The following is a 20,267-nucleotide window of genomic DNA, read 5'->3' as shown; positions in this document are numbered from 1 at the left end:
ATCAAAATTAGTCTGATTATCCTAACACTGATAACATAGATTCCTTACCTGACATCAGATGGTATCCAACTGGTATATTCCAATTCCTGATCACCATTCGAAAAAAATCGATAAGTGTATGGATCCAACGTGTGTACAGTGCAGTACATGATTCCGCAGGTCTGAGAGGCTCCAGAATGAACTGTGATAACCCCGGCTGCATCAGTGGACTGGAAAATGTAGAGTACAGGATTTTTTTCCCCATCCATTTTCATTGAGTCCATTCCAAAATCCCTTATGTCATCTGGGAGACGATAGGGGGCGCTTTTTTCCACATCTGATCGCCGGCGGCGCTCTGGTATACTAGGGTAGGCTCGCGTGATGCAATATGATTTCAGATCGCTAAAAAAAAAAAAATCAGAGAAATCTCGTGAGTGGCTTTCAACATAACTATCAGAAACCTGAGATATCTCGTGAGTGGCAGTGAAAGTGTTAAAAAGACCTGATTATGAGAAAAAAAAATACGATTCATGGAATATTGTTGAGGCACACTAGTTACAACTATATTTCAAACAGGCACTCCATGTCAAAAAGGTTGCTGACCCCTGGTCTACACCAACGACTTCCACTATCGGTCAGAGTCCTGCCACCTTCAGAAGTTTTCGGATGACTCTGCGATAGTGGGATGTATAAAGGAGGGGAGTTTGCTGGGGAGGAGGAGGAGTGCACCTGTGACCCCCGTTTCCATCAGGGGAGTTGATGTGGACATGGTTGAGGTGTACAAATATCTCGGTGTGCACATCGACAACAAACTGAACGGGTCAAAACACGCAGAGGCACTGTACAAGAAGGGCCAGAGCCGACTCTACTTCCTCAGAAGGCTGAGATCCTTCAATGTCTGTACAAGGATGTTGAGGATGTTCTATGAGTCGGTGGTGGCGGGCGCCTTCTTGTACGCTGTGACCTGCTGGGGCAGCGGACTGAGAGCAGGGGACATAACCAGGCTGGATAAGCTGGTCAGGAAGGCCAGTAGCGTGGTTGGGGTGGAGCTGGACTCCCTAGCGAGGGTGGCGGAGAGGAGGAGCCTTGCTAAGCTCCAGGCCATCAGGGAAAACCCCTCCCACCCACTATACACTAGTGATGTGACGATTCATCGATTTGCATCGGTGCGCCGGCATACACGTTCACGATGCAAGTGCACCGGTGGAATAAGTCCGCGTCGGCAAAATGTCAGGCTGAACTCGCGATGCATCTTGTTGTAGCGTCTTTGCATCGGTCAAAAACCGATGCATTGATATAATTTCCTCTCATCCACTTGTCAGCAGTGCACACACACACACAGCAGATACTATTGCTTTGCTACTACATAAGGCGAGAGCCGCGTCACAGTTATCAACAAACAGTGGAAGTCGAGGAGACATGAATAGAATTGCTCAACATGCTAACGCTAGTAGCCTCTGGCTAACGCCAGTTAGGCGTTCAGCTAACGCTAAACTAGTGTCTAACTAAAGTGACTCTGCAACACCAGTAACATTAGTGAGGAGGGGGGGGTATATTGAAGACGCTTGACAACAGGGGTTCAAAGATAACTTCACATTTATTGGTTATTCATTTCTTAATTATATCGCTTCATGCAATCCATCCAGCCTGGCTCCGTGATGTTGACATAATGCTACGGTCGGAAAGTACTATAGACGCATCCTAGTGACCTAGTCTAGTGTGTGACATCATCAACTGTCGACGGGACAGCTCAGACGGGAGGTCTCTCTCTCTCTCGCTCTCGCTCTCGCTCTCTCGCTCTCGCTCTCTCTCTCTCAAATAGGAACAACAAAATAATGATAAATAAATCTCGTGTGTTTTTAGCTAAAGTGGATAGAAAAGACAGTTTATGCAAAAGTCTTCTTAGGCACCCAAGAGTTTTTATATAAATTGTCTTACAGTAGATTCTTTTATTTTTAATAATAATATAAGCTGCATATAAGGAATACAACCAAATCCTCTGTCATACCATAAAATTGTATTATTTATTATTATTATTTATTATTATTTTGAATCGTATCGCCCCGAATCGCATTATTTTGAATCAAATCGTATCGTATCGTATCTCAACAGGGGGTGAATCATATCGCATTGCATCGCCCGGTGCTTCAAATGTATCGTTAATGTATCGTATCGTTGGCACCGTATCGAGATGCACATCGCATCGGCCTCAGTGAGGAGATGCACATCCCTACTATACACAGACTTTGCTGACGGGAGGAGCATGTTCAGTGCTAGGCTCACACTACCCAAATGCAGCACTGAACGGCACAGGAAGTCCTTCATTCCAACAGCCATCAGACTATACAATGCATCACTGTGCCTCACTGCATCACTGAGCACAGAGTGGCAGCTCCATAGTGGCAGGAGGCCGCGACAGGGGGCAGCGACTGCTGCCAGACATTGACCTAGGACTAATAGGAACCCAAGGAGGACAATAACACTACCTTAGGCATACTGCACCTTATGTGGATACTGTGAATAATGTGTATTTCAGTTAGTTAGATAGTAAATTATAACACTACCTGATGCATACTGCACCTTATGTGACACTGAATATATATTTTAGATAGTAAATTATATTGACACTGCTTGTGTTGTTTTTACTACCTGTATCCCCCCCCCCCTTCCCCCATGCTGCTATGATGCCTCTCAGTATATTTTTGCTGTATTTATTTACTGTATATTTATTCCATTTTTATTCTATTTTACTCTACTCTTATCCTAGGCAACTTGATTTGATTTGTTTTATTATTCTAATTCGTGACCGGTTCTGTCTAAATGTTTAAATGTTGAGCGATTTGCAGTGTCAAATTTCCCACGGGATAATAAAAGTATTTCTATTCTATCTATCTAGTACCAAGCTGGCTATATGGCTCTGGCTAACGTTAACGTTACCCCGCTAACGTTAGCATTATGTCTACTGTCGTGAACCATTTTAAATCGGGGCATGTAAAAGAGTTTGGGGAACGAGTAAAATGTGCAGGTCCTCTTCTCAGACCTGTGGGGCAAAGCACTGCACACATCATGACTGCTAGCAAGCTACACGTCACGGCATGTTGATACGATAGTAGCCCCTTTCATGACTGATGCACTCGGGGCTACCACGATAGCTAACTAACGTTAACGTTACAAGCTCAAACACCTTATAACTACTAACTTACTACTGTCGTGTCTAAGTTCCCTGGCAGAATACTTTGTTTGTGAGGACAAACGTATACAAAGAGGAGAGAACCATTTTAAATCGGGGCATGTTAGGAGTTTCGGGATAGCCGGCTAGCAAGCAAGCTAACTTAGCTACTAACGTTATATACACAATGTACAACGACACAATGATTTACATGAGTATTTACAAATATGGTAACGTGGTTGTGGCTTTTACAAATAGTGGTTAGCTTTAGAGATAAATGGCTATGATCACAGAGCACTAGTGTTAGGTGAAACATAGCCACAGATTCCTCGGCTAGTAGTAACGAGAAGGCTTTGCTTCCTGCCACTACCTGCCTGTGATTCTCAGCCCCCTGCTGCCCTGTACCTGCTGTGACGTCATTAAGATGACACGCGCACGTTATGAACCATGGATTAAAATATCCACATGCGTGGTGGTTGTGGTTGGGCAGACAAAATGTTTGATAAAAACGCTAAAACTGGGTCAATTTTGATAATTTTTTCCCCCTCTTCATGAAAGTTACCGTTGGCCTAGTCACATTTTTATTGAACAAAAATACAACATGCAAGTGGGCCTTTAAGTACAGACCATCAGCTTTAATCTGAGGGTATTTAGATCCAAATCAGATTAACAGTGTAGGGATTACATACATTTTCTATATGTGCCTCCTCCTTTTTAAGGGAGCAAAAGTAATTGGACAATTGGCTGCTCAGCTGTTCCATGGCCAGGTGTGTTATTCCCTCATTATGTATTTTACAAGGAGCAGATAAAAGGACTAGAGTTAATTTCAAGTGTGGTATTTGCATTTGGAATCTGTTGCTGTCAACTCTCAATATGAGGACCAAAGAGCTTCATCAATCCATACCACCAATTACTTTTGGTCCCTTAAAAAGGGAGTGCACACAAACTGTTGTAATTCCTACACTTCACCCGATTTGGATCTAAATGCCCTCAAATTAAAGCTGAAACGCATTATGATTGTTCCATTTCAAGTCCATTGTGGTTGTGTACAGAGCCAAAATTGTGTCGATGTCCAATTCTTTTTGTGGACTTAACTGTAAACGGGGTTCGCACAAGGTCCTTGAAGTGCTTGAAAAGTATAACTAATTGTCGGTAATTGGTTTTAAGCCATAAATATTGGATCCTGTTTTTTCCCCTATAAAAACAGCATTTAAACGTGTATTGTAAATTTTAACCTTTTTGAAATGCCATTTAAAAAAAGCTGCTTGGAAAAGTCCTTGAATTTCAATCACGTGTGGTTTGGACCAGGTGCGGCCGTTCACCCTGGGCCAGCTGAAGGAGCTACTGGGCAGGACCGGCAGCCTGCTGGAGACCGGCTTCTGGATCGACAAGATCAAGTCTCACTGCCTCGTCACCGTGAGTATCAACGCCCCGGTTCTCACGGTCCATTTTTTACCCTTTGTTTTTCAATAATATTTGTAGTTGTTTTAACCCTTTCACTACCATGCGACACAGACGTACTATGTACTATATACTATTATATACTGCAGGTAGGGCTGGGCGATATGGCCTCTAAATGATATCGCGATATGTTTTGGCCATATCACGATACACGATATATATCGCGATATTTTGACATTTCCTCTAAAGCACAAAATGCTTGATTTAACCCTTTGATGCATACGCCAATATGATGATTATAATAAGTCCCTGCAACATATGTTTGCATTATTAACACTTTGATCACCAGGCTTAAATTCATAATTTACCATCCTCCGCCAGCCCTATTTAATATGGAGAAGTTCCCCTTCTTTGCAGGGCTATAACTTTTAAAATTGTATTGCTAAATTGACATTACTATGGCCCATTCAACGTCCTATATCTATTGTTCAGGGTGTAGCAACGTTATACTTTTTCATTCACATATTCATACAAAAATACGGTCTAAAGTATACCGGTAAGTATGTTTTTATCGTTTTCTGCAGCTTTCTCCAGAACGTGATTTATAGCCATAATGCATTATATTGATGATGAAATACAGTTTGATAGGAATCTGCGCGAGATAAAAAATGTCAAATGGACGTGCTTCTAGAAGTTACTACTGATCATCTGATGTTGACCGGATGGGGGGGGGGGGGGGGGGGGGGTCGTTTATAATTCCGTGGACAACGTTAGATGATTCATCTAGTGTGGGTGATATGATCATCAGAGCAGTTTATATGGAACACGTTTAAAAAAACGCTGAATCTTACCGTAGCTTCCTCATAGCGTTGGGCGATGAGCGTGGAGCAGAGATATTCCTATTATGGGATGTAGAAATATGCGATCCATTTCCAGGTTGTATAATAGTATATACGTCCAAATCATGTTGTTTATCGAGTTATTGGTAATGGATTGCTATCCGTTGTGTCTAGCTCGAGTCCTGGTACTATTACCGAGTGATCGGACCGAATTGAAATGAGCACCAGCTTCCATTTCCTATTTCTGCTCTGGGCGATCCGCCGATCGGCCACCAGATGGTGCTCTTGAACCGTTGGAGAGTTGAGAGGGGATCAACAGTAGATCTCAAGTGTCCGGGGGAGAAATATGATTTCGATCACAGATTTTTGAAATATTGATATCAAAGACGTGGTACGGCGTCTTTGGCAGAATGAGCATGGCGAGGAAAGACGTCGGTTTTGGCGACCATAGTGTTAAACCATGAAGATGCTTTAAAAAATAATTAAATGAAAATGTACTATAAGAGTAGTCTACTGACACACTAATAAAAAAAATTATTTACATCTAAGACAATTTATATAAAAGACTTTTGCACAGTACTGTGTTTTCTATCCACTTTAGCCAAACACACACATATATATACACACACTACTGTGAGAAAATAATAATCACACACAAAGGGATTATGTTTAAACTTCTGTTGTCAATATAACCCACCCCCTTTCCTCACGAATGGAACTAGTGTTGTGGAGTCCGCTTTGAGCGTTTTCCAGGGTTAGCATCTAACGCTAGTTAGCTTAGCCTAGTCATCATGGATAACTTGGTTAGCAGCTAACGTTAGCCCATTGCTTGCGTCAATTAAATTGCATGTCATTAAAGGTCTGCGCTGGTCTGTCTAATGAAATTACAATTGCATGTCATTTAAGGTCCGCGCTGGTCATGTGTCTATAATGAAATGAGAGGACAGTTCTGCGCTAAAGTCTCATCAGCCACGACGTGACAACATATACTCGATGTTCACGATATAATAACTTACTACATCTCATGTAGAACAAGCCGCGATACATCGAGTATACTCGATATATCGCCCAGCTCTAACTGCAGGCACGGGGCGAAACTAGAGCCCGCCACCCGCCATTGGCGCTCAGTTTTTACGTTTGGCGCCTCCCACTGAGAGGTCTGCCCGCCGTGTGGCGGGCAATCAAATAGTCATGTGAAAACCGAAAATCATGATCCAATTCTGAGCGGAGTTCTCACTCGCTGTCTCAGCACAGACATGCAGCGCATTGCTGCTCCTACCCCTCCCGCACCCGTTTCTGTATGCTGCATGTAAACGGAGGACAGTCACCATGACGTTAGTCTAGTCAGAGGGACCTCCGTGAGCTGATGTTAGCTACTGTTACAAAATGACCCAGTCAACTATTCACTTTTAGTTTAATACATGAGGCATTGTGTAACGTTATCCAGCTGGCTAGCTACTGATAGCTCCCGACATCAACAACTGCTCCAGCAAGTGTCCAGTGCATAATACCTCCGTTGGCTATGTAGCTCATGTTAGCCCACGTTAGCTCACTAGTCACTACGAAATGTCCCAGTAAACTAAATAGTTCAGAGGCGTTGTCCCAACGCCATCCAGCAGTAGCTACAGATAGCTCCTGACATCAATGTCCTACAACATGCGTATTCTAGCCCCTGGCTTACATCGCATGAGGGCTGCTGAATAGGGTCCAGGTGCAGCGCAGGAGAATCCTTTCATGCTGAATGTAAGAGTTTAGGGTCCAGCTGCAGCGCCGGAGAATCCTTGCTGGAGCTGGAGGCCACTCGAGTATACACACAGACAGTGGAGCTGTTTGCAGACAGCGAGGTGGCGATGTCTCGCAGATAATACAACTACAAGTATGATTATATGATATATATATTTTATTAAAAAAAATTATATAAAATAGGGCGGCTAGGTGGTGTAGTGGGCAAGGCACTCGCCACCAGTGTGGAGACGCTAGGATTCGCGTGTTCGAATCCAGCTCTCCACATTGTTTTCAGTTTAGCTGGTCGTCCGCAGTAATACACATTGGCCGTATTACGGGGAGGGAAACTGAAGGGTGGGGATCGGGCGTTGTGAACAAGCGACTCCTACAAGTCGGTTGGTGCGCCTGCGCAGTAGAATCAGGAAGTGTCGGGGGCAGCGTTACTCCTCGACACTGAGAGATCGAGCTGCGCAGGTGAAAAGATGCGACTGCTGTTACCTCAAGTACCGGAGGGGACTTGTGCTATGTATGACTTAGTCCACATTGCAGCCGGCTTGTGGGAGGCAAGAAACAGCGTTCGTGACAGGGGAGAGTTGAATTGGATGATACGAAATTGGGATGGGAGAAAATATAGAAAAATGGGAGAAAAAGTGGATCAAAAAAAAAAAATAAAAAAATTATATAAAATAATTATTATTTTTTTAATCTAAAAAAAGTTGGCAGGTAAGAAATATGCTTGGCGGGTAGATTCTTCCCATCTACCCGCCACTGGCCGGTGAGTCAAAAAGTTTATTTCGTGCCCTGACTGCAGGTATACTATACTGTAATGTGTACTATATGTATGTACTATGTATGTAAACGGAAAAAAACGAAACGTAAGTCTTCAGGGGTAGGGCCCGACAAGCCTAGTGCTTCTCCCTAGCCCTTTTTGGACAATTGGACAATGCTGCAATAGCAGCTGGTAAAACTTTGGCGATTTATGGAATGACCGTTGTTATGTGTCCAAAGCCTGAAATAAAAAATAACTAAACTGAACTACAGACTTAACCTTTCACTATCTCACTACAGAAGGTTAACCCTTTCACTACCACACTACAGACGGTTAACACATTGTCTGCCAGGCATTGTGCCCATCTTTGTGCCCTCTGCCAGCGCTGTAACCCTATGGAGTGGCTCACCTTCTTTGCAGGGCTATAACTTTTTAAATATTATAGCTATATCGACATTACTATGGCCCATTCAACATTGGGTATCTATCGTTCCGGATGTGGGAACGTTATATTTTTCCATTCATACATTGTCGTGTTAGTACCCTCGTGAATATAAGTGTTTTTAGACTGTATAGCAGTAATTCCTAAAACGTGAGTTATAGGCCCCGACGCATATGATATATTATCGCTTGGCGTTTTGTTCCTATATACACGCTATATTAAAAAATTCAAATGTATATGATCGGTATACATTATGCTTCATCATAACGTTAGATTCCTCTTACCGTTCGCCGATGAGACTGGAGGAAAAATATTCCAATTATTTGATGTTGATCTGCTAGATCCATTTTCCGTTTGTATGACGTAATAAACGCAGAAATCATATTGATTCTTGCGTTTCGAAAGCGATCCAATGCACTCGAGTGTGTATCTAGACCCACGTTACAATATATCTCTGCCGGAGGAATTTCCCCTATGCGCCACTTCCGGTTTGGCGTGGAGTGTAACTCGCCCGAAATCCACCAGGGGGGCGGTATTGAGGTGTTGCAATATCAGACAGAGTCCAGCTGCATCCCCGGGAGGCTGGATGAATTATGAATGCCATGGTGAAAAAATTAAATATTGATCCCAAAAACGAGTTTACTCAAGAGTCAAGTCAAGAGTTTTATTTGTCACTGCATACAAGTATACAGTGAAATGCGGGGGGTCTTGGCCGCAACGATTGTGCAATAATACAATAATAATATAATAATCTAATAGAATGACATGGCAAGGTCAATAATACAAGTAATAATCAAAGTAGGGCATATCGGTATATGTACATGAGTTTTTACAGAGCATGGTAAGACATGCTAGGTCCTGTGATAGTGCAATACACTGTTAGCTACGCCTGAGGCACTGGGTCTTTATGTACACTGCTATACAATGCTATATTATACAATAATTTTTTTTGTCTACTTTTTCCTCCCCATTTTTCTATTTTTCTCCCGTCCCCAATTTCGTATTGTCCAATTCTTCCCTCCCCTGTCTCGAACGTTGTTAGGCCATGCCTCCCACAAGCCGGCTGCAATGTGGACGAAGCCTTGCATCACGTGTCCCCTCCGGTACTCGAGGAGGCAGCCGTCGCATCTTTTCACCTGCACAGAGCGATCTCTCAGCGGCGAGGGTCTGCGTGGGAGGGACACGCTGCCCTCGTCGCTTCCTGATTCTACTGCGCAGGCGCACCAACCAACCTATAGGAGTTGCTGTCCACAACGTCCGATCCCCACCCACCAGCTTCCCACCCCCTAATACTGCCAATTGTATTAGTATGAACGACCAGCCAAGCTGGTAGCAACGCCGAGAGCTGGGCTCGAACCCAGCATATCCTGCGTTGGTGGCGAGCACCTTGCCCACTGCGCCACCTAGCCGCCCCTATATTATACAATCTCAAGTTATGCTATACTATTTTTAAAGTGACCTTTCCTTTTGTAAAGTAAGTGTGAGCGTGTGCAGCATGAGTGTGTGTGTGCTCATGTTAAAGTGGCTGCTAGTGTGTGAGCATGTACAGTGTGTGTGTGTGTGTGTGTTGTGTGTGTGCTCTTGTGTGCTTGTTAGGGGTGGGAATCACCAGTTTCATCACGATACGATACGATATCGATTCTTTGGAAAAAGATATACGATATTTGCCGATATCACAGTCTGCCACGATACGATACGATTCGATTCGATTCAGGTGCCTGCGATCGATATGAGACGATATTATGTGCCCATTTAACACAATCAGTCACATTTAGATCAACAAAAAAAAGGCTACGGAAATATCAATTGACGTTTTTATTTTTGAGCTCTTCCAGACATTTAAATGAAAAACAATCTATTGTTTTTAATACAAATAGACCTCCTGTTCACTGTAAAGTGCCACGTTTTTATATATTGAGCTTTAAACTTTAAGTAAAATGTTTTGGAACTCACAACACGCAAGCTAAAACCCCTTCCTCTCCCAAACCGTTCCTACAATTGTTTTATGTTGCATGATGATCATGTTTAAATATCAACATTATCTGTCCATCCTCAGTAAATACTATCAATATAATAATACTCCTGACATCATCTGGTATTTTCCTACACACACACACACACACACACACACACACACACACACACACACACACACACACAGAATGTCCCCTCTCCTCGCTCCGTTTCTCTCTCTCTTAGCTTAGTTAGCTTAAGCAGCTAATGTAACGTTAATTTAGGTCTGCCCACGCGACGTGGGCATAAAAGAATGGCGACGATGCAAAGCATGTTGGATGCATTTGACCCGTTGCGGGGAAAAAACTGCACAGACTTATATCGGGTCTCAAAATAGACGACTGAAGCCCTGCTCTCGCTCTGCTGTACAGAGCTAAACGGAGTTTCACAACACTGGCCGCAGGGCGGATATGACGTTGACGTCGCCGGATTTTCAAAATAAGAGTATCGCAATATGAATCGATCTTTTTACGTTGCATCGATCCTATTTGATTATTGATAATAGATCGATATATCGATCTGGATCGATGTATCGTCCCACCCCTAGTGCTTGTGTGTGGAGAGTTCAGTGTTCAAGGCTCTGATGGCCTGGGGGAAGAAGCTGAGCCGAAGTCTCTCTGTCCTAGTTGCTAGTGTTCGCAGGCGTTTGCCTGACCGCAGCAGCTTGAACAGGCTGTTGTTGGGGTGGTGAGGGTCTTTCATTATTCTGCAGGCTCTGGATTTGCACCTCTTGTTGTATAGGACCTGCAGGGGTGGTAGTGCAATACCCGTAGTACGCTCGGCTGAGCGCACCACTCTCTGTAGGGCCTTCTTGTCCTGTGCCGTGCTGTTTCCATACCAGGCAGTGATGTTTCCAGTCAAGATGCTCTCTACAGCTCCGGAGTAGAAGGACTGGAGTATCTTCCCATATACTCTGAACTTCCTTAACTGTCTCAGGTGGTAGAGGTGCTGCTTCGCCTTTTTTACGACTGAGTCTATGTGTGTTGTCCATGTCAGATCCTCTGAGATGTGGACCCCCAGGTACTTGAAGCTGCTCACCCTGTCCACCGTAGCCCCGTTTATCCTCAGTGGTGTGTGTGTCCCCTGCTGTTTTCTCCTAAAATCCACGATCAGCTCCTTGGTTTTACCAATGTTCAGGAGCAGGCTGTTGTCCTGGCACCAGCGTTCCAGTACCTCAACCTCCTCCCGGTAGGCCTTCTCGTCGTTGTCCGAGATCAGCCCCACCACCACTGCGATCCAGGCTCCATGGAAGGCATGGTTTCGGTCGTGTTTGAACCCCCACCATAAATGGGCCAGTAACCCATTTTGGGTTGGCAATGGTTAGGAAACGCTACTCTATGTAGTGATGGGACTTGTTTGGTTCTTGTTTGTTTATTTTTTACCCAGGGACAGTGCACATTAATGAACATCTTCCGTTTCCACATCAATGTAAATGTGCCAGATTTGAGCTAATTAGCTAGTTTCCATATGTAGTCCCTGCCTAACATGCATGTCTTTATGGTGTGTGAGGAAACTGGAGTACCCAGAGGAAACCCACGCAAACACAGGGAGAACATGCAAACTCCACACAGAAAGGCCCCCTGCTGGGGTTCGAACCCAGGACCTTCTTGCTGTGATGCAGCAGTGCTATCCACTGAACCACCGTGCCAGTTCTAATGGGCGTCTCTCCCTGAATTTCAGTATTCTAGTCCGGAGGAGGCCACCGCCACCCGCGCGGCGCTGCATGGGGTGAAGTGGCCCCAGAGTAACCCCAAGGTCCTCAACGTGGACTTCTGCCAGCAGGATGAGGTGAGCTCCTGCAACAATAACTCATTTCCTGACCTGTTTTAAATGAAAACATCCCCCACGGGGCCTTCAGTAACCCGGGTGTGTCTGTGTGCTCGGCAGCTGGACTTCCACAAAGGCCTGGTCATGGGCGTCAAACCCGGGGGGGGCGTGGACCACCAGGGGGTGGGGCCCGGCAGGGGCAGGGTGCCCGGCCTCGCCTCTCTCCTCCCCGAGAGGGACCAGTGGGCGGAGCGCGAGCGCGAGATGGAACGCAGGGAGAGGGCCCGCGCCGAGCGGGAGTGGGACCGGGACAAGGTCCGAGAGTTTGGGGGGAAACCCGGAGAGGAACCTGAGGGAGGTCCCCGGCGATCTCGCTCCAGAGAGAGACGACGCAAGGAGAGGGGGAAGAGCAAAGAGAAGAAGACCGACAAGAAGGGTAAGAGACGGCGATGGCCTCTGTAATGTCTCCACTGACTAACCTGGTCCAGTATGTGTGTTTATTATAGGCCAATACTAGTCCCCGCTAATTACTGTAAATTAGTGAAGTACACAGGACTGGAACTCGTATATTAGTCGGTATTGGTTCTTAAAAGTTGGTATTGGTACACCTCTGACAAAGAGAGATGACTGGATTTATTATTTGAGGTTGTAGTGTTTGTTAAAGGGGCTATGCATTATAAATGTCATTTTTCAGTCTCTAGCATTGTATTATAGTAATAGGAGTTCGTATCAATGTGTTTTAGGGTCTAAATACCATATTGGCGGATTGCTCCGATTCAGCCCAGCCCCTCTCGTCCTCTAGTAAATCGGGTCATTTTGATTTGAAGGCCTGAGTCACGTCATTCGGCGCACAGTGATGCGATTGGCTCTGTGGTTGGAGCTAATGCCCGCCCCCATTCTACCTAGACTAGACAGCGAGTGGAGCTGCGGGGCCGTGTGCTTTGGAGGGAGAGAAAGGAAGAGAGAGCCGAGAGGGAGAGAAAGGAAGAGAGAGGGAGGGAGGGAGAGAGAGGGGGCACTTGGGGGGGGGGGGGGGGGTACCTGCCGGCCGCGCGCCACACGGGAGATTGAAAGAAAGAAAAGAAAAAAGCTGCCCCGTCTCATCAGCGAGAGCCGAGTGGGAGAGAAAGGAAGAGAGAAGGAGGGAGGGAGGGAGAGAGAGGGGGCACTTGGGGGGGGGGGGTACCTGCCGGCCGCTCGCCACACGGGAGATTGAAAGAAAGAAAAGAAAAAAGCTGCCCCGTCTCATCAGCGAGTGGAGCTGCGGGGCCGTGCGCTTTGGAGGGAGAGAAAGGAAGAGAGAGCCGAGAGGGGTCATTGCCTCTCTCTCTCGCTCTCGCTCTCTCACACATATATATATATAATGGTATAAATGATTATTTGTGTAAATAAGGTTTTTTAATGAAGAAACTATGATTGTATTATTCCATGTGGCAAATAAAAACTCTGAACTGAACTCTCTCTCTTCCCCTCCCTCCCTCTACCAGTGCAGACTGTGGTCTGACTGTCACTCAAAGTGCTTATGGGCGGAGCCAGGCCATAACAGCCTGATTTCTTGAGGCTGAAAAATGATGGTTTTGAGTACTTGATTAGAAATATAAAACAATGAATTTTTTTGAAAAAAACCTTACAAATGTCTTCAATAGACTAACAGGAATTGTGTAAAGTTGCCCAAATAGTGCTAGGAATAGCAGTGCATAGCCCCTTTAAATCTAAGGTAGGCTAGCTCCGTGGTGGGAGTCGAGCTGGTCAGATTAGAGGTGGTGGCAGAGAGGGGGATGAGAAGGAAGCTGGCTGCTATCCTGGAGAATCCCTCCCACCCCCTGATGAGCTAGTCAAGATGAGAAGCATGTTCAGTCACAGACTCATACCCCCCCCCCCCCCCCCCGACACTCAACTAACTGCCTCGGACAGTCCTTCATACCAGCGGCCATCAGGCTACACAACAGTGGGCAGGGACTGCTGCCAGACATCCAACTACTAGGAACCTAGTAGCTGACTCTCATCTAAAAGGACAATATATACTTACCTTATGCATACCGCACCATATGTGTATACTTCATCAGAGCATATATTTAGCATTTAGCATTTTTTGATTATATATTAGATTTAGATTATTGGATTATTAGATTATATATTGTAACTATATTTATTGTAGGGCAAATATAACAGAGGGCATACATGCCCTCATCTTGCACCTTGTTGCCCATATGTGCAGCATGTCCAGAGTTAAATAGATAGATAGATAGATAGATAGATACTTTATTAATCCCCTTGGGGAAATTCAGGGTATCTCGCAGCTCACAACAGTATACAGACATTGACCGTTCCCATACAGTTATTACACGTTATGTCTGCATCATGAATTAAAAATAAGTACATTCAATTCAATTCAATTAAGTCATACCCATCAATATTAATAAGAGCGTGATTAGATAAAAGCAGGTGTATAAAAACAGGTGTAAAAACAGGTGTAAAAACAGGTGTAAAAACAGGTGTGTGGGTCAGAGGTCAGGTCCCCCTCACTATAGTACGCTGTTGTACAGTCTGATGGCTGTGGGGACAAAGGACCTCCTGTGCCGCTCAGTCCGTGAGTGCAGGGAGATGAGCCGTCCGCTGCGACTGCTGCTCTGCCCCACCAGGGTGTGGTGGAGAGGGTGGTTGATATTGCCCATGATGGCCAGCAGCTTGCTCTGCGTGCGGCTCTCCACCACGGTCCCCAGTGGGTCCAGTCTCCTCCCCACCACTGAGCCACCGTTCTTGACCAGCTTATCCAGCCGTCTGGTATCCCTGGCCGTAATTATAATTATATTGTTATATTGTTTACACTGCCTTTTTATTCTATTTTTATTTTGTACTTCTCCACTGTACTATAATTCTATGACCTGTACCATGTCTTCTACTACCTGTACCCCCCCCCCCCCCCCTCCCCCATGCTGCTATGATGGCTGAATTTCCCCCAAGGGGATCAATAAAGGAATATCTTATCTTATCTCTGGTGTTCTTCCACAGAGAAAGCAGCAGAGGAGCCTCCTGCCAAGCTGCTGGACGACCTGTTCAGGAAAACTAAAGCAGCTCCTTGTATCTACTGGCTGCCTCTCACAGAGGAGCAGGTGAGACACAATATACCAGTGGTGGAAAGTAACGAAGTGTTTTTACTCAAGTACTTTTACTTAAAAGAACATGCCAGCATTTTGGGAAATTAGCTTACCATCTTCTCCAGAGAGAGACAAGAAGATAGATACCAGTTTCCTCTCTGTGCGGTCAGTAGAAAGCTATCTGGCTGCATGTTAGCCTAGCTTAGCACAATGAATGGAAGCAGACATGACCGGTGGCTAACCGGTCATGGCAGCTTCCAATCATTGTGCTAAGCTAGGCTAACATGCAGCCAGATAGCTTTCTACTGAACGCACAGAGAAAGCTAAAGTCGGAAAAAGTAATTGGCACTTTGGACAGTTCCGGGAGTTGGACCAGTTCAATGCCCAGGCCGTCGACTTGGTGGTGTTGAAGGCTTAATTGCGGTTTTTCTCCAGCGCGTCCAGGCAGCTCATCTTTCGTTGGATTGGCATGTCTAATAATGCTGTTTTCATGAATACAGTTAGATGTAGGCCCGTCCTCTATCAACTCCATACTTAGTTCTCAGCAATCTGGTTTTAGAGCCAAACATAGTACTCAGCCATCACTCTGGTTACAAATGATATTATTTCAGCATTAGATAAGAAACGTTGTGCTGCCCTCTTTGATACAGTATCTGAATTCTTGGCCATGACTAAAGGTGTGCCACAAGGTTCAGTTTTGGGTCCTGTCCTTTTTACAATTTATATTAATGATATTGTTTCTTCTTTGTGTGGATGTCATGCCCATTTGTATGCTGATGACACAATTGTGTACTGTATTGCTGACTCTGTACAGTTGGTCATTGAGAAATTGCAACTTTCCTTTTATGCTCTACTTTTATGAATATTGCCACTCTGTGATGCCTACGCCACTCGAGCTTCACTCTCGTGGCTGCAGGCGCATCACAGCCGTGGCAATATTCATGACATACCACGGGTTCTTGTGTATTATTGCTTAAATATTGTTCTTTTCTTCTTCTTTTAATAATTCAACATTCTCTCGTCTGTTCCCAGTATGTCGAGAGAACAGCCATGAGGGCGGACCGTGTGAAGGAGCGAGAGAAACTGAGAAATGAAATGCTGCAAGAGGAGGACAAGAAAAAAGACGAGGAGCGCAAGGAGAGGATGAAAACCAGAGCAGCGGGAGGAGGAGGAGACCGCAGTGGAGGAGACCGCAGCGGAGGAGACCGTGGAGGAGGAGGAGACCGCAGCGGAGGAGACCGCAGCGGAGGAGACCGTGGAGGAGGAGGAGACCGTGACCGTGGAGGAGGAGGAGGAGACCGCGACCGTGGAGGAGGAGACCGTGACCGTGGAGGAGGAGGTGACCGTGGAGGAGGAGGAGGAGGTGACCGTGGAGGAGGAGGAGGTGACCGTGGCAGTGGAGGAGGAGCAGTAGACCGTGACCGCGGAGGAGGAGGAGTAGATCGTGACCGTGGAGGAGGAGGAGGAGGAGGAGTAGATCGTGACCGTGGAGGAGGAGGAGGAGGAGGAGGTGACCGTGGAGGAGGAGGAGGAGGAGGAGGAGGTGACCGTGGAGGAGGTGACCGTGGCAGTGGAGGAGGAGGAGGAGGAGGAGGAGGAGGAGACCAAGCGGACGGGGAGAAGGACAAGGACCGCGGGAAAGACAGGGACGGGGAGAACGACAAACGTAGGGACAGCTACCGTAGGCCGGGGGGCAGCAGTGCCGGAGGAGGGGGGCGACGCTCACGCAGCCGCAGTGAGCCGCGAGACAGGCGGCGCTAGGAACAGAACCTCCACACCCCCGCCCCTCCAACACGCCGCTCCCCGTGTCAACACACCTGTACTTTGTTACGACTGTAAGACCCGACAAGGACCAACCGATGTAGTCGCCATCTCTCAAAACCGTCACCTTTTTTAAAGCACACATGCACACAGACACACACATGCAGACATCGCTTCCTAGGGACCATGATTTTAGCTGTATTGCTCCAAGTGCTGTATCCTCCTGTCCATGTTTCATATATATATATTCCCATTTTTTTCCATTTGCCTTTTTTTTGGTTTTCTTGAATGTGTTTTCTTTTTTGTATTTCTTACTTTGTCGTCTTGACAGGATCGCAGTATGGCACGTGTGAATCTTAACCCTCCCACCCCCGCCTCCCCATGTAGCCCTAAAGCACACGGACGTGCTGAAAACATATCTCAAGAAACTGTTGCCGCCTTCAGTGTTTTTGTTTATTACAGCGGTGTGATTTCCACAGGGAGTTTTATCTGCTGCTGCATGTTGTCCCAGCCCCCCCATGTCCCCAGAGAAGACCCCCACCATCAGAGACCTGGCTGGCCCTTTTAGCGTTTATTCCAAAGCGGGCACTAGTCACTAAACATTAGCTACTAGTACATATTTTCTAAACACTAGTCACTATTGTGAAGTTGCTAGTTGCTATAAAATAGATATTGCTACTTATTTAATATTGAATAGTGACTCATTTCCTTCCTTTTCTGTTCAAACTAGTAGCAATTTAATTAGTACTAGTACTTATTTATTAGATACTAGTAACTATGTTCATAATGACTAGTAATTTGGATTTCAATTGTTCTGTTCTTGGTAGTATACATTTTTAGATAGCTAGTACTTATGTATAAGATACTAGTGGTTTTTAATATGACCAATTTAGACACTAGTACTTATTTATTAAAGGAAAGGTGACAAGTAAAATGAAAATAGTCATAAGTATTAATATTTATTTTATAGCAATTAGTAACTTTACAATAGTGACTAGTGTTTAAGAAATAAGTACTAGTAGTTACTTTTTAGTGACCAGTACCTTTATTAGAATAAATAGCAAAACGGCATAAATGTTGAGTCATTTTGCTATGATCATATTCTTGAAGATCCAAGTCTGTGGACAAGGTGGCTTGGGAAATTCTTTATTTTCTTTGGTCTGGACTTAGAAAGAGATTCATGGTTCAGATGAGATGCTTGTGGTCAGACTGTCTGCTCTCTTGCAGCTGTTTTTGTTGTTTTTGTTTCCTGGGCTTCATTTGTGAGTTAGTCTACAAGCTGCCTGAGTTAAGTCTACAAGCTGCGTGAGTTAAGTCTACAAGCTGCGTGAGTTAGTCTACAAGCTGCGTGAGTTAAGTCTACAAGCTGCGTGAGTTAGTCTACAAGCTGCGTGAGTTAGTCTACAAGCTGCGTGAGTTAAGTCTACAAGCTGCGTGAGTTAGTCTACAAGCTGCGTGAGTTAGTCTACAAGCTGCGTGAGTTAAGTCTACAAGCTGCGTGAGTTAGTCTACAAGCTGCGTGAGTTAGTCTGCAAGCTGCGTGAGTTAAGTCTACAAGCTGCGTGAGTCGGGCTTCCTCTCGTCCGTTTGGCCCAAAGCCTCGAAGCCCAGTTCTGCTTCACTCTGGTCGGCACCTCTTGAACTTATTTAGCGACCATCTGACACAGGTCGGTTCTGACACGGTTCGGTCCCGCTACCTGTAGTTGCTGTGTCGTCATGAAAGTGAAAAAAGCGCAAGGAGTATCTATGTATACCTAGTTTGTTGTTGAACCATGGACTTTCCTCTGAGCTCCTAGGTTCTGCAGTGTTCCTCTGAGCTCCTAGGTTCTGCAGTGTTCCTCTGAGCTCCTAGGTTCTGCAGTGTTCCTCTGAGCTCCTAGGTTCTGCAGTGTTCCTCTGAGCTCCTAGGTTCTGCAGTGTTCCTCTGCCCCTCCTCTCCGTCTTCAGTTTGAGCGATGAGACTATTCTCTGTGGGATAGGAACCACCCTAAGACCCGACCAGGTCTCCATGCTGTCCTCTTTATCTCCTCCCTCCATCCCTCCTCCACTAGTCCTCTCTAGCCATGCCTCCTCCACCAGTCCTCTCTAGCCATGCCTCTACACGGGAGGGGAGGTCTCATAACGGAAAGTTCTCTCACCGATGCGTTTTAATATTGTTTTTTTTAATCAATTATTTTATCATTTTAGTATAATAAAGGCTTGTTCTTTTTTTATTTTGTTTTCTTTTTTGAGTACGCCTGTAAGTGGTGAATGTACAAATAAAGAAGTCAAATTTGAGATTGTATTGTTGTGGAATATTTTAAATCAGCCATTCAAATGAGTCGTATAAAAATAGAACATAGTTTATTATCTGTTTCTATGGCCATAGAAAGAGTATGCTCAGTTTACAATCGGAGACAAATGTGTACAGACAAAAGCGTCTGACCAGAAATTGAGACTTACAATAAATACATAATTGACATTACTCAAAAGATGAACAGATATGACAAGAAAGGTAAACGACAATGACCAAAGATGAGAGAATGAAACCAAAAGATGGGTTTAGGGGCTTTGTTGTTTCTCCCACAAGAACTAAACAAATAAACAAACACTTAAGTGAAAGTATGGGTACCGTCTCAAAATCTTACTCAAGTAAAAGTCAGAGTATCTGGCTAAAACACACTAGTAAAAGTAAAAAAGTTTCTACTTTTAAATGTACTTGTGTACTAAAAAGTTAAAACTTATATAGATAGATAGATAGACCAGAGGTCTCAAACTCATTCCATCGTGGGTGAAATCATCAGCTGGTGTTTAGGCAAGGCTGGAATGAAACCAAGCATACTCTGCCCACAATGGAATGTGTTCTGTGATAGACGATGCTGAAATTAAAGAACAGGACACTTAGCCATGCGGTTATATAAATTAAATGCATCAAATTACATTCTCTAATGTTTTTTCATACAAGGGGTGGTGTGAAATTAATATTAACCCTTTCAAGCCAGGCCTGTAAAACAACTTTTGTAGCACTTAAACACTTAAGTTTGCCTTGTGTTGGTCCATAACTAAATAAAACAAGTGCACACTCACTGCCTAGTGTGAAGGACAAATCTTGCAGATGCGTTACATACCCTGAAACATATACAGAACATTGTGCATGGCAAACCATGCACTTTACAGCTGCACTTCTTCGAGGTGCACTGGGCCTCACTCTTGCAGCCACACCGGATCATCTTCAGGATGTAGTCTGGGACAAGTTTTACATTTTCTGGTAGGTGGATTGGGATCAGTGCCCTGTTACAGGTGTCCTTCCATCCAAATTCCTCTG

At 45.0% G+C, this 20,267-nt stretch overlaps 1 protein-coding gene and 1 long non-coding RNA gene across 2 annotated transcripts in view; both read left to right on the top strand.

Moving 5' to 3' along the window:
* acin1a (apoptotic chromatin condensation inducer 1a) overlaps positions 1-16,963 on the top strand; it is a gene marked incomplete at both ends in the record, with an annotated part of 83,839 nt that extends 66,876 nt beyond the window's left edge. Inside the window, 6 exons of the mRNA XM_084327797.1 lie at positions 4,457-4,564; positions 12,018-12,125; positions 12,225-12,540; positions 15,117-15,217; positions 16,235-16,646; positions 16,728-16,963. Of these exons, the coding sequence (XP_084183923.1) occupies positions 4,457-4,564; positions 12,018-12,125; positions 12,225-12,540; positions 15,117-15,217; positions 16,235-16,646; positions 16,728-16,963 (1,281 nt within the window). The remainder of the gene's footprint in view (positions 1-4,456; positions 4,565-12,017; positions 12,126-12,224; positions 12,541-15,116; positions 15,218-16,234; positions 16,647-16,727) is intronic.
* A 2-nt stretch (positions 16,964-16,965) lies between these two features.
* On the top strand, positions 16,966-19,240 carry LOC311239667. The gene is made up of 2 exons (XR_014620447.1): positions 16,966-18,277; positions 18,322-19,240. It is a non-coding gene; the product is annotated as an uncharacterized lncRNA (long non-coding RNA).
* Positions 19,241-20,267: the final 1,027 nt, after the last annotated feature.

Source organism: Notolepis coatsorum, assembly GCF_963971535.1.
Source record: "Notolepis coatsorum genome assembly, chromosome: 13".
NCBI classification, from domain to species: Eukaryota; Metazoa; Chordata; class Actinopteri; order Aulopiformes; family Paralepididae; genus Notolepis; species Notolepis coatsorum.
Note: the sequence above shows the minus strand (reverse complement) of the source record. Positions and strands in the feature narration are given on the sequence as shown.